General features: G+C 41.5%; 2 protein-coding genes across 2 annotated transcripts; both read left to right on the forward strand.

The window, feature by feature from the left end:
• The first annotated feature begins 2,709 nt into the window (after positions 1-2,709).
• On the forward strand, positions 2,710-3,648 carry LOC118580907 (olfactory receptor-like protein OLF3). The gene has a single exon (XM_036182950.1). It carries the CDS (start codon positions 2,710-2,712, stop codon positions 3,646-3,648), a length of 939 nt encoding a protein of 312 aa, XP_036038843.1.
• A 9,625-nt stretch (positions 3,649-13,273) lies between these two features.
• LOC118580868 (olfactory receptor 2F1-like) lies at positions 13,274-14,234 on the forward strand. Its single transcript, XM_036182873.1, has one exon. The coding sequence runs from the start codon at positions 13,288-13,290 to the stop codon at positions 14,227-14,229; it is 942 nt and encodes a 313-aa protein (XP_036038766.1). The 5' UTR covers positions 13,274-13,287; the 3' UTR covers positions 14,230-14,234.
• Positions 14,235-14,775: the final 541 nt, after the last annotated feature.

The following is a 14,775-nucleotide window of genomic DNA, read 5'->3' on the forward strand; positions in this document are numbered from 1 at the left end:
CACTTTCATGGTGAGTACAGGAACAAGATAAGAGAAGATAATGGGGGTGCTTTGGTCAAAGAACATTATATATGCAAATAAAATTGAAAAGGAGTAAATGACATTTACAAACTCAGGGTCAGAGCTGAGGACAGGTCAAAGTCCTGCTCCACTCAGTGCTCTCGTCTGTCTTTTCCCACAGTTAGGTAGGGCTTCAGCCACTGTTAGCAGACAGGGAAAATCAGAATGGAATTATGCTCTTCAGATCTCTCATGTTTGATGCTGTGGCTCTGCTCTAGCTGTCTTAATCTTGATATGTTGCATCTGTCCTCTGTTTTGCTACAATGATTTACATATACCAAAGTCATTGGCCTCCACAGAATGCACCAGAGTCCAATTTTTAAATTTTCTTATATTGTTCTGTGGGGCCGTTGATGTTTTTAAATGCATGTTTTATATCAAAAGTAAGTATTGCATCAGGGTAACTGGAAAAATAAGTTAAGCTTCCTTCCAAACTTCTCTTAGCCCTCTCCATCCAAACCCGTATCCCATTCAAACCTGTTCATCCCTAATACTCTTCCCTCAGTTCATATCACCTTGTTCTACTATCCCCTCTCCCTTAAGAAATCCTCCCCAATGTCCCTTTCTATCTCCCTGGCCTCTACAGATAGTTAAACAAATGATGCTAAATGTTCAAAACTAGTATACACGTAAGAGATATAGCATGTGGCATTTGTCTTTGGTGGCCTGTGTGACCTCACTCAGTATATTTTCCAACTTCATCCATTTACCTGAAATTTTACAATTTTATTTTTTTCATAGCCAAATGTAATTCCTCTGTGCATATGTACCACATTTTCACTATCCGTTCATTTAGTAATGAACATCTAGGCTGATTCCATTTGCTAGCCATTGCAAATGGAGCAACAATAAGCCTGGTACACTTCCCCAACTCAAGTAAATAATCCCCCAACGGGCGCTCATGAAGGCAACCCTAATTAAATGCACTGGGTCACATACTCACAAGTAAAACACATGACAGAAGGAAGACGGGGACTTGGGAAGAAGAAAGATTTGGTGGTTATGGAAACAAGATAAGAAAGGATGAAGGGGCTTTGATTAAAGAATGTTACATAAACCGGGCAGTGGTACTGCACACCTTTAATCCCAGCACTCAGGAGTCAAAGGCAGGTGGATCTCTGAGTTCAAGGCCAACCTGACCTACAAAGTTAGTTCCAGGACAGTCAGGGCTAAACAGAGTAAGCCTGTATTGAAAAACCAAAGGGGTAAAAAAAAATGTTATATCTGTGAATGAAATTAAAAGGAGTAAAAGAATAAATGAAATATAGATCTAGCAAGATAAATACTTGAAAGAAAGAAATACACCTAAAAATTGAAATAATTAAAAAACAAATTGGATGGCTTTGCCTTATACAGGGAACAGTCATTCACCACAAAGGATAATGACCTACTGCAAACACAGCTGAAAAAGGAGAATTCACAACAGTGGACAGGTGGACAGTTTTCCAATCCTTCACGCTCAGTATCAATGAGTGCCACTGTTCACCAAAACCTTCCAGCACACCACTCTCTCATCATTTACTTAAAGCTCTTTAAAATGCACTGTATAGATTGCATGTTACTGAGATAAAAGGAATATCTATCAAGATTCAAACTGAAGTAACCAAGTCTAATACCGTGTTTCTCCATAGTACTTAGCACAAGTATATTTACTTTTTCCTTTTAAAATTAGTCTCTACATCCCTAATTGATAAGGTCCAAGAAAGAAAGTCCCATGTCTCTCTATCACTATGATCACAGACCGATAAAAAATGCCCTGCACATTTCCTGGAAGACAGCAGCTCCTTAATAGATGATCATCTCAGGTACATAAACCTCAGCCCTGCGTCATGAAATAGAGTATGTGAGAGGATTCCATGAAAGGCCCTGACCTAGACGTACAAGAAGCATGAATAACAATAGAACAGGGATGTAGGAAATGATGCCAAAAGTCACTAAAGTATCCCTATTCTTCCCGTATGTTTGATGGGAAGATGGGACCACTGCTACCCCACATTGTAGAACCCGATTTTCTGTCCTGTTCACTTCCACTACTTTCCCTATGATCGTGTCTTGTTTCCTGGATGTTTATTTTCCTTTACTGTTTCCTTACTTCTGAAGTACTCTGTTCTTTTACCCCACACCTTTTATGGATTATCTTTCCTTCCACATGGATTGATTACTTTTTATATAACTGTTATTGCACAAGATGCTTGATATAAATTAATGGCCAAATCAGGGGTGATAATCTCTAGAAACTCATACGTTGGTGTGAGAGGCCCAGTCTCCCTTCCTCCAATATCTTTTTCTGTTATTTGTTTCTTTGAGACAGGGATTCATAGGCCTCAAACTCGTTCTGTAGCTCATACTGTTCTTGAACTCTGATCCTCCTATGTCCAACTCCCACATTATAGGATTAGAGAAACTTGCCCCCATGCCAGTCTCTTGCCCTCACCTCTTTTTTTTTTCTTTTTCTTAATTTTCTCAGTGGAGTCATTTCAATGTCTTTACAATTTCCTCCCCTAACTATCCAGGTTAAAGAACCAAGCTGTGTCCCAGCTCTAGTTTCAACCTTAGTCTAAGATATCATGTAAGATCTATAATGATATCTTTACTTGCCTGTCCTTGACTCTACTTCTTCCACTCCTGGTCAACCTGCTCAACTGTTCCATGAGAGAAAACGTGACGTGGGTGAGTGAGTTTATCCTCATGGGTCTCTCCAGTGACAAGCACATCCAAGCTGGACTCTTTGTCCTCTTTGGAGCCACATACCTGCTGACTCTGCTGGGCAATGGACTCATCGTCCTCCTAATTGCACTGGACCCACGACTCCACCTGCCCATGTATTTCTTCCTCTGCCACCTGTCTGTGGTGGACATCTGCTACACTTCCAGTGGGGTCCCCCAGATGCTGGCACACTTCCTCATGGAGAAGAAAACCATCTCTTTCGCCCTATGTGGGACACAGCTCTTCTTTGCTCTGACTCTTGGGGGAACTGAGTTCCTGCTGCTGGCTGCCATGGCCTATGACCGCTATGTGGCTGTCTGTAATCCACTGCGGTACACAGTGGTGATGAGCCCAAGGCTCTGCATGGTTCTGGCAGGCATCTCTTGGTTTGTGGGTGTTGTTAATTCTGCTGTGGAGACAGCAGTCACCATGCGCCTTCCCACCTGTGGGAATAATGTGCTCAACCATGTGGCCTGTGAGACACTGGCACTTGTCAGGCTGGCTTGTGTAGACATCACCCTCAACCAGGTGGTGATACTAGCCTCTAGTGTGGTGGTATTGTTGGTGCCCTGCTGCCTGGTCTCTCTGTCCTATGCCCACATTGTGGCTGCCATTTTGAAGATCCGCTCTACCCAAGGACGCCAAAAAGCCTTTGAGACCTGTGCCTCCCACCTGACTGTGGTCTCCATGTCTTATGGGATGGCCCTCTTCACCTATATGCAGCCCCGCTCTACAGCCTCTGCTGAGCAGGACAAGGTGGTGGTGCTCTTCTATGCTGTGGTCACTCCCATGCTGAATCCTCTCATCTACAGTCTGAGGAACAAGGATGTTAAGGCTGCTCTGTGTCGAGTTCTGATGAAGAGCTTTGAGTCAAAGAATTAGGAGGCAATTTTCTACAGGAAAGGGTATCCTTCTGGAGACTGTGGACATGCTTATGGGCAGGTCATGTATGTGACACATACCAGTGCCTGTCATTGACTCTACTTTCACCATCCTGGCCAGCATTGGGGTATGAACCATTCATGTGACCTGCCCTTAAGTGTGACTGTATATGTATGTAAGGGCATAGGTATCAGAACCTAAATCTACATGATGCTTCTTTGAGGTAAAAGAAAACAGAATAGTCTCTGGTTCTTATTTTGACCCTCATTTTATTTCAGAGAAAAGAAATTACAGCACCTTTAATATACAAATGCTATGGAGAAAGTTAAATGAAATGTGTGTATTTTCTTAACTGAAAGGAAGAGAGAAAACAATGTAGCCTAAGGGAAGGCTAGTTCAGACATCAGGACAATGCCCACAACTTCTCTTGTCAACACTCTAGTCCTGGGATGGCAAGATGTCTCAGGGGGTTATGTTACTTGCCTCCAAGCCTGATGGCCTGTGTTTAATTTCTAGGACCCACATGATGAAAGAAAGGCCTGAATTCTCACAAGCTACACTCTGACTTCTACAAATCTACTGTGATACACTCCTATCTGCCCCAACACACATACACAACATCAATCAATCATTCAATGAACAAATAAACAGTAGGAGTCTTCTTCCTTTCTAAAGTCTGTAAATATGTATCTAACTTTTCTTCAGTCCATGAGAAAAGAAAAATAATAATCTACAAGCTTCAAACTTGTCTGTGCCTAAAGAATCAACAGGCTATAGGTCTGAAGTACAAAATCTGAACTAAGGATAGAAGTCAGTCAGTAAAGCACATGCTGGACAAGCATGAAAATCTTTATTTGATGCCTATAGCTGCGATCAGATGATGGATATGGGGCCTGGAGAGATGGCTGAGAAGTTAAAACCACTTGCTGCTTTCACAAAGGACCTGAGTTTGGTTCCAAGCTCCCACAAGGCAGCTAACAGCTATTTGTAACTCCAGTTCCAGGGGATTGACACCCTCTTCTAGCATCTGTGGGTACCAGGCACCATGTGGTGCACATACATACAGCTATACATAAATGCAAAATACCCACACACATAAAATAATAATAAAATAAAGCATTTTTAAAAACTTAAAAGAAAGGTTGGTGTGGTATAACACACTGGTAATTCAGTGGAGTGGCAGAGAGAGTAAGATTCCTGATGCTCATTGACCAAAGGATTGGCCACATAGGCTGATATTCAAAGTTGTTCTTTAGCTTTCATATACTTGCACATATGTCCTTACACACAGTACATGCATGGGTATGTGTTAATGCTCTTGTATACACACACACACACACACACACACACACACACACACACACACACAAACATATACACAGATAGAAGAGCATGAGTCACATGACTCACACATGGTCTAGCCCATCTTACTAAGGTAGAGAATACACACAGAATGTAAGGCTAGTGACAGTTATGATTTTCACAGCTCTGAACATGAGCAAGTCCACAAGCATCCCTTTCCTTCTTTCTCCTTCCAATTTTCAGGGATGGCAAATGGTGGGTCAGCAAGTTGCACATTAAAGACCTCAGATAAATGTTTAACAATAGGGTCTAACCATATCCTCTTACTAACCCTCAGGAATGCATTCAGAGCACACACTTGACCAGAATGCTACACTACACATAGTCAGAGGTGAATTGAGGTATTCAGCAAGTAAAGAACTCTGCTACAGGCTAAGGCTCATAACAAAAATGACAAAAATAAATCCATGTAATGTCAGCCATCAGATTCTTGACATGGGTAAGGAATACATAGTCAGGCTTTTCAACAAACGGTGCTGGGGAAATTAGAGGAATGTGTAGAAACTGGAACTAGGTTCTTATCACTTACCCACTTCCACATCAACCCAAAATGAATCAAAAACCATAATGTAAGATGCAAAATTTCAAAACTTTTATAAGAAACAAAGAAAACATTTCAGGCTAGAGGTTGATTCTATGCTGTTCTCCAGCCTGGCTGCTGCATAATCTTGTGGTGGTCAGAATCCTCAACTAGCCCACAGGCACAACATTGTAAATCTAAGGATTTCCTTACCCTACCCATAAGTTGAACTTGTCTTCTACTGTTCCCCATGAGGTATTGTGACCATTCTCTCCTGCCCGATGGGTGATAACAGAGTTGGTATTGTGGGAAGAAAACACATCATGTAATCGAGATACAATTCTAGTCCTGCTCTAACCTAGAATGTAATGTTGGTCCCACCCCTTCTACTCTCTGAGCCCCACTCAGTTGCCTCTATTTTCCCTCTAAGAAAAAGAGGTTGAAAGAGTTTTCCCCCGAAGTTTCATCCAGCTTCTTTTCCTTCCTTACAATTCTCATATTGTCCTTCTCATCCATAGAAACATTTTTGGTGACTGCACTGGGCACTTAGATGGCATCTTTGTGACCAAAGCTTGCTGGAAAAAATTAGACTCTAGGGAAAGCCATGGACCCAGAAACTCAGCAGCTGATATTGTGTGGGACCTATTTCTAGTCTTAACAATTGCTACAGAGGAAGAAGAGGGGCAGAAAGTAGCATGAACTAGTCTGCCCTCCATCACTCACACCCACTCTGACTCCATCTTCTAACCTGCATGCATGAATAATGTGGGTGGGAGAGTATTCATGCCTATATTTGTCACTATTGCTTGCCATATTATTGTTATATATAAAGAATATAAATTTATAAATACAGCCTTCTGAGTCCCTTCAGTGTTGCTCATATGTGTATGTGTTTAGGGCTGACCATTTTTGACTATATAACAATCAGAGGTAATGTTTCTAGAGGAAACACTCCCTTCCTTTCTCAGCAGCCATTATTTGCTTGTAACATTTTGCCTAGGGGTTCTGAGATTTCTCCATCTACTTTGATATTTCAACTGGTGTTGTCATTATATGGTTGCCAAACAACACCTGAAAATTGACAACACCAGTTGGAATGCCAGCATGTGATCCAAGTTTAACTATGTTTAACTACACCCTTTCCCCCTCTTTATACATTTCTATTAATTGAATTTGTTCTTGAACAATTTCATAAATGTTCTAATACATTTTAGTTATTCTCACTCTTACCCTCTCTTATCTTCTTCCCACCCCTGTTCAACGTTCTCTTCCTACAAATCCTTTTCTCACATTTATGTCTTCGTAATTTATTTTGTGACCCATTGAGTTTAACAAGCATCATCTGTGTAGCCATGAAATTAGAATTATTCATTGAAACATGATGGGTTTACCAATGATTACTGAAGACAATGACTGTCCCTAACCCAGAAACCATCAGTAAGGAATAGTTCAGCAGGTAGGGGTAGGGCCCCATTGATCCTTCCCTCTCAATGAATGACTATTGTCAGGCCCAATTTTATGCAGGCCCAGGGCCAGTGCAAGCAACTGCAATCTGCTGTGATTTAATGAACATAATGGTTGTGTTGTGACCAGAAGATGTGAATTTCCCTTAACTCTTTGATAGCCACTCTGTTTCCCAAAGATAATTCAAAGATATTAAAACAATAGGTTAATTCCTTAATAACCACTGTGCCATTATATAAAGATAGGGCTGGTCTAAGGATTTTCTTTATTTTATTTGGATACCTATTTGATAATGTATATGTGTCTTTGTTTTACACATTTAGAAGTACTGATAATCAAAGAAGAAAATACAAATTGTGATATTATTTATTACCCAGAGATAACCTGTGGATCCTTCATGGACACCACTGACTTTCTACATTTGAGCTTTCTGTAGTCATCTAATTGTTCCGATATATTTTCTACCATTTTCCAACCTACATTCTTTTATCTAGTTACATATCATCTGTCATGATGTCAAAATGTATGGGGAAGTAGATATGACACGTTTTTTGTAAGCAAGGAAGCATTTTAATTATATCCAATCATATTTATTCTAGAAAATGACACCTAATAGTTCTTCTCTTTTGTCTTTGGTAGCATTCTATCAGTTCATACAGAGATGCCTTTTGGAGTCCAACTTCTCAACACTCATTCCTCTTTCCTCTGCTCCCTCATGATGCTGTCCAAATTATTTTTTTATTTTGGCCTTCCCTTTTTCTATTGGCTACAATTCCCAGTTACAAGTTCCATAGACTTCAAAGGTGGGAAGTCTTCTAGTCCTCTGGGGTCCTAAGTTGAGCAGAGTGGTGAAAGGAAGAGATGAACCTGGGTTTTCTGAAGAAGAAAGAGGAGGAAGAAGAGGAGGAGGAGGAGGAGGAGGAGGAAGAGGAGGAGGAAGAGGAGGAGGAAGAGGTAAAACAACAATATGTACTCAGGTCCATTGTCACTAAAGTGATGATCATGCATATCATGAAAGCTTTATCATTTAGTACTGCCTGATTATTATTGAAAGCTTTTAATATATCACACAATAATACCTGTTTTATTCTTCTCACCTTACCAAAAACCCAGGTTCTATTTCCACACTGGATTGGTAAACGGTGAAAGAAAAAAATGCTTATACAGCACTGCTTCTATTTCTAACAAGACCATAAGAGATGAAAAGCAATGGAAATGACCAAACTTTGCAATATCAAGATTCACAAAAAGAGAAGAATCTTAATGAGCTCCAACTATGCAAAGAAAGCACAACATAATGGAAAGGTGATATAGGAGACAACACCAAGGAGGCTGAGAACATGTTAGTGACTGTGAAGTTGTCTTCTAACTGTGTTGAGTTTTGAGGAGGAAGAAAGGGGTATTTCTGGTTGTGAGTCTAGCCTTTACTGGCTGAGCCATCTCTCCAGCCCAGAAGAGGGTATTTTTATCATATCCTTTTAGAAGGCAGATCAGGATCTCAAATTTAGCTAGTCCTCTACTGCTCAATTTATTTCAATTCCTCTTACCAGGTCAGGGAAACAATTTCTTTATCCAAACTCCTGCCAAAAGTCTCCGAGTCTAAAATGAGCTAGAGGTAGTCTCATTAGCCTAGAAACTAGAAGGACAATTAAAAGTTGAGGGACGAGGCTTTCAAAATGTTGATCCCAAAGGGAACTTTAGAAGGAAAGCTGGGTAACAGAGATGTGGATGGAGGAAGAGTGTAGAAGAACACACCAAGGGAAAGTAATTGCCCTCTGGGGATCCCTAAGCTCTGAGAAGTTATCCGCTCAGACTGACAAAGTAAAACCTCAGTGCCTAAGAAGACAAACGTAAGTGCTTCAAGGACCTTCTAAGAGGCGAGCCAGATGCCCGGCCGCAGTGAGTGGTGTGCATGACATGAGTACTCGGCTCAGCGACTAGCCCCCAGGGCAAGATCAGAGGAGGTGGTGAGACGAAGGAGCCCAAACCTTTGGGAGTACCCAGGACTGCTTTTGTGATCTCTAATGTATTTTTCTTTCTGGCTGTAGCTCGACATTTTTAAAATTGTGACTTAGATTATGAAAGTCATTCCATGAAGTCTTCCTTCCCAGTCAGTCTTCCAATACACAATACAACTGCAATGTTCTCAATACATAGATAAACACTCCTGGAACAAAATATTGGAGCCAATAGCTGTTCTCTTGGTCTTGAAACATCTGAACGGTTGGAGTAAGAAGGAATGATTGGTAAATGACTCAAAGAATGGTGTGGAACCCATCTTTTCTGAAAGGCAAAATAGTAAATATTCTCAACTGTCAAGTATCAAAAGCACAATTTTTAAGGAACTAAAGCAGGTTTAATCCTAATTCAGTTTAAAACAAAACAAAACAAACAAAAACTGATTAGTGAATATCACATGGTAGGGATGATGAGAGATGGACTTTGGAAGAGGCTCAAGCATTGGACCAACTGGTTTTACCAATTCTAATCATATGTCCTCTTATCCATATTTCTTTGGTCTTTAAGACAAGATATTCTACTTACTAAATTCTCCCAAAAGATAGGTCTACATGTGACCTGTATCCTGACAGGAAACTTAGTGACTCTGTTTTAAAATTCATTTTAAATTCATTATTTATTCATGTGTGTACAGACGTGAAAATGGCATTCAAATGGAAGTCAGAGGAGAACTTGTATAGGAGTTGGTCCTCTCTTCTACTGTGTGAGTCCCAGGGATCAGATGCAAGCTGTGAAACTCAACGGTAAGCTCCTTCACCCACTGAGCCATCTCCCAGTCCTGACCCTTACTTCTCGCCAACAGTTTTACTATCTGTGTATAGAGTGATGCAAGACCAGAGAATTGAGTTTTCCTAATATGCTGTTTTAAAATCCCATAAATATTTTTAATTTATCACAGACCTCTATAACTAGAAGGAAACTTAATGTTTACCATATCCTGTGTATTAATTAAAAAGATGAAAAAAATCTATGCTACAGAAATAGTGCAACTTATCCAATGATACAAAGATAAAATTCTGTACAGGCAGAAAGTCAGGTCCCATTGTCCTACCATTCTTGCCATCACTTCCAGTTTGAAGAAGCAAACATTGGTTGTTTCTTACTTTTGCTTTGTAGCTTCTATGTCTCTACTGCCCGGGACACAGTCAGGACCTGTCTTCAGTTACTTGAGGCAATGTTGCAACTTCCTCTGATAAGAGCATAATGACACTTTATCCTCCACATCGCAAGAATAAGTTTCTGGAGACAGCGCATTCGCTCACTTGTTGACCCTTATAATCTCTGCTCCTATCACTGGCCAGGTCCTCACCAGTACACAGTATAACACAGTATATATTTATCAAATTCAGAAAGGTGAAATGAAATTCTCTCATTAATTATCTGAAGAAACTCAGAAAAAGACCATATAGCAAGAAAAGTTGGTCCTTACATAAAACTAAATCAAGTCTGGTGGTGGTGGTGCACGCCTGTATTCCCAGCACTCGGGAGGCAGAGGAAAGTGGATTTCTGTGAGTTCGAGGCCAGCCTGCTCTCCAAAGCAAGTTCCAGGAAAGGCACAAAGCTACACAGAGAAACCCTGTCTCGGAAAAAACAAACAAACAAACAAACAAACAAAAACCTAAATGAAAACATTACTAGAACAAATAGATGCTGAGTTCATTCTTTACATAACAGTGGTGCTGACACTGAATAGACAGATTCTACCTTGGTTTTTGAAATGTCTTGAAACATGGCTTTTGCAACTAAGTTTTGTCATTGGAAGTTACTGTAAATGATCTTGTGCCTCTCTCCCATTCTGTTACCTTTCAGATCTTCTGTACATCCTACTGTCACATGTCCTCATGCTAGTAGACAGATAAGTGATGTGGACTTTCTGAGTGCAGATACAGTATTCAGTAAGGAGTTACTGAGTATTTTTCCAAAATTCATTCGTGTTCATTGGTTCATGTGACCTTCGTTAACACAGTCTAGAGAAAGCTTTGTTTATGTTTCTGATGAGCAAAATAGGGGTGGGGAAGTCAAGAAGCTTGTAACAGGGCAGCTTTCTCAAACAGGTAAGCTGGAACTCAGATCCCCTGATTGCACATTCAAAGCATTACCTGCTCTACAAGGCAAGATACCACTCTGAACCTGCTATCTTTGGCCGTCAAGTGTCCTTCTCCTTGACTCTATCTGTCAACAACCATTTCTGCCTCTCATTTATAAGCTAGGATACACCTGAGACCATAAACACAGCTTCGGATTGGTCCCCAGATGGGTTTGAGACTTGAGCAGGTGACCTCAGCCTTCCCCCTGGATTCTTTAGGTGTAAAATAAGAGATAGTAGATGAGACCTTTATGGTTCCTTCCACTTCTAGCAGGTTGGACCACAGTCTAGATGGAATGTTTCACTCTAGTGTAAAGATGAGGATTCTGTCTACAGCAACAAGTGATCTGGGAATGGTACTGAGTCCAAACTGAACCATTGCCTCTGTTGACTCAGTGGATGGACTCTGGACGGTTACAGAGCTCCAAATCCCATCCAGCACCTCCCTAAGCCCAACACCATCCCCTAACCTTCACTGGAAACCCAAAGCCACTTTCTACCCTTCATGGATGCCACAGTGATATCTTCTGGTCAGGATCAGAGTCCAGGGGAGGCTAGAGCTGCCTACACTGTCCAGAAACACTCTACTGTCCCCTTTGCAAAACTTAGGTGGGGGAAACCTAGATGGAAACTCTGTTTCCAGCCAGGGGAAATCAGGATAGAATTATGCTTTTCAGAACTCTCATGTTGATGATGTGGCTCGGTTCTAGCTGTATTAATGATGATATACAGTATTTATATTGTTTAGCTATATATACACAAACTGCATCATTGACTTCCAAGACTGCACTAAAGTCGGGTTTTTTTCCAGTTTGATTCTGTGGACTCACTGATTTTCAAAGCAAGGAGTCTTAGTATTGAAAGGTAAGGCAAGGTTTCCCTAAGACTGGCTGAGAGCATGGAGCCTGGTGTGTTCAATAAATTTTTCAATGAATGAGTTATTTGCCCATTAAAGATTTTGAGTAAAATATTCATACCTAAATATTATACTGTCAGTAAGAAACCTGAGGGAATTCAATTGGATTTCCCCAAGAACCAGTCAGCCACCATGATGGAGAGTCGACAGTCTAGTGCAAACTCAGATGAGAAAGGAGAATTCAGAGCAGTGTAAGGACTGAGAGCTTTCTCCTCATTTCATGTTTGGTGTCCATGTGTCTGGTCCCACCATTCACCAGAAACTCTCAGCACACTACCCTTCCATCACATTCTTCCACATTTAAATAAATGCTCAAAACTTACTGTAAAAGTTACATGTTATAAAGATGTAAGGAATATCCACAGTGATAATTTAATTATGAAGGCTGAAATTTAATTATCCAAACACTGACCTTGTTCCTTTAATAGCACTTAACACAATTCAATTAATTTTTATAATTTTTAAATTAATCTCTGTGTCCCTAGTTAAATTATGAGAACCAAGAGAGCAGGACTTGTGAGTCTGTCTTTTTTTTTTCCTCACAGACAGGAACAACAACAAAATAATCCCACATCATTTCCAGCACACAGAAGACACTCATCTCAAAGAGAGATGCCTCCTCGGGGATGATGGGTGTAGTGAGGAGGATGTGAGAGGATTCTCTTCTACACCATCATTTAGACCAGGGCTTACTGAGAGCAAGAAGTGTGACCGAATGGATGCTTACAAAACGGCATTCAGGAATTCAGAAGCATCCCTTTCATACTTGGTGGTTCCTATAAGACGTCAGCAGCTGCTATCTGACATTGAGGAATCTGCCCTTCTTTCCTACTGCCCATTTTCATTAAAAACTTTTCCACTTTTCCATCCTCCTTCCTGAGTATTTTTTCTTTCACTTTCATTTTTTTAATCTTGTATTATGCTGTCCTCTTTCCTGCCCTCCATTGCATTTGTTTCCTTTCCTTCTACACAGACTGATCACTCCCTATATTTTTTTCAACCTGTAGAGTTCTAGACATAAAGGGATGATTAAAGTAGGATTGGATCCTAAGAATCCCATACACTTCTGTCAGCAGCCATGTCTCCCTTTCTCCATTGTCTTGACTGTCTTCTTCCTTCCTCACCTAAATTAAAGAACCAGGCTATGGTGCCAGGTCTAGCTCCAGTCACAACCTAGGACTCAGTGCAAGGCCTGTGGTGACCCCTGTGCTGGCCCTCCCTGACTTTCCTTCCCCTACAGCTGGCCAGTGCTCTAGCTGCTCCAGCTGCTCCATGAGGAGAGAAAACGTGACGTGGGTGAGTGAGTTTATCCTCATGGGTCTCTCCAGTGACAAGCACATCCAAGCTGGACTCTTTGTCCTCTTTGGAGCCACATACCTGCTGACTCTGCTGGGCAATGGACTCATCGTCCTCCTAATTGCACTGGACCCACGACTCCACCTGCCCATGTATTTCTTCCTCTGCCACCTGTCTGTGGTAGACATCTGCTACACTTCCAGTGGGGTCCCCCAGATGCTGGCACACTTCCTCATGGAGAAGAAAACCATCTCTTTCGCCCTATGTGGGACACAGCTCTTCTTTGCTCTGGCTCTTGGGGGAACTGAGTTCCTGCTGCTGGCTGCCATGGCCTATAACCGCTATGTGGCTGTCTGTAATCCACTACGGTACACAGTGGTGATGAGCCCAAGGCTCTGCATGGTTCTGGCAGGCATCTCTTGGTTTGTGGGTGTTGTTAATTCTGCTGTGGAGACAGCAGTCACCATGCGCCTTCCCACCTGTGGGAATAATGTGCTCAACCATGTGGCCTGTGAGACACTGGCACTAGTCAGGCTGGCTTGTGTAGACATCACCCTCAACCAGGTGGTGATACTAGCCTCTAGTGTGGTGGTATTGTTGGTGCCCTGCTGCCTGGTCTCTCTGTCCTATGCCCACATTGTGGCTGCCATTTTGAAGATCCGCTCTACCCAAGGACGCCGAAAAGCCTTTGAGACCTGTGCCTCCCACCTGACTGTGGTCTCCATGTCTTATGGGATGGCCCTCTTCACACACATGGAACCCACCTCCACATCCTCTGCTGAGCAGGACAAGGTGGTGGTGCTCTTCTATGCTGTGGTCACTCCCATGCTGAATCCTCTCATCTACAGTCTGAGGAACAAGGATGTTAAGGCTGCTCTGAGTCGAGTTCTAATGAAGAGCTTTGAGTCAAAGAATTAGGAGGCAATTCTGTAAAGAAGCCATCTCTCTTCATAGTGGGAATTGGAGTATATAGCTCCCTATGGTGTGCATATAAACGTGCTGGGGTACATAGCTCCTCATTGTGTGCATGTGTGGGTATACGTGAAAGTGTATGTATGTGCACATGTACATATAACTGATATATATGCTCTTTTGAATTAAAACAGAAGTAAGATGTTTGACTCTGAGCTTTATTCTTTTGGTCCCTTCCTCATCCCAAAGAAAGTGAATTACACAAAATTAAAATGATCTAACCTACAAAGAAATTAAATTAAATATATCTATTTTCGTAAATGAGAGAAATATGACACAACAGATATACTAATTAGAAAGGAAGATTACGCATCAGACAGGCACACAATTTATGTCAAGATCCTTTTCATGGCTAAGATTTCCAAATATAGAAGTCAGATAGCCGGGTGGTAGTGGTGCATGCCTTTCATTCCAGCACTCAGGAGGCAGAGCCAGGTAGATCTTTGTGAGTTCGAGGCCAGCCTGATCTACAAAGTGAGATCCAGGACAGGC

This window comes from Onychomys torridus, chromosome 3 (genome assembly GCF_903995425.1).
Source record: "Onychomys torridus chromosome 3, mOncTor1.1, whole genome shotgun sequence".
Lineage (NCBI taxonomy): Eukaryota > Metazoa > Chordata > Mammalia > Rodentia > Cricetidae > Onychomys > Onychomys torridus.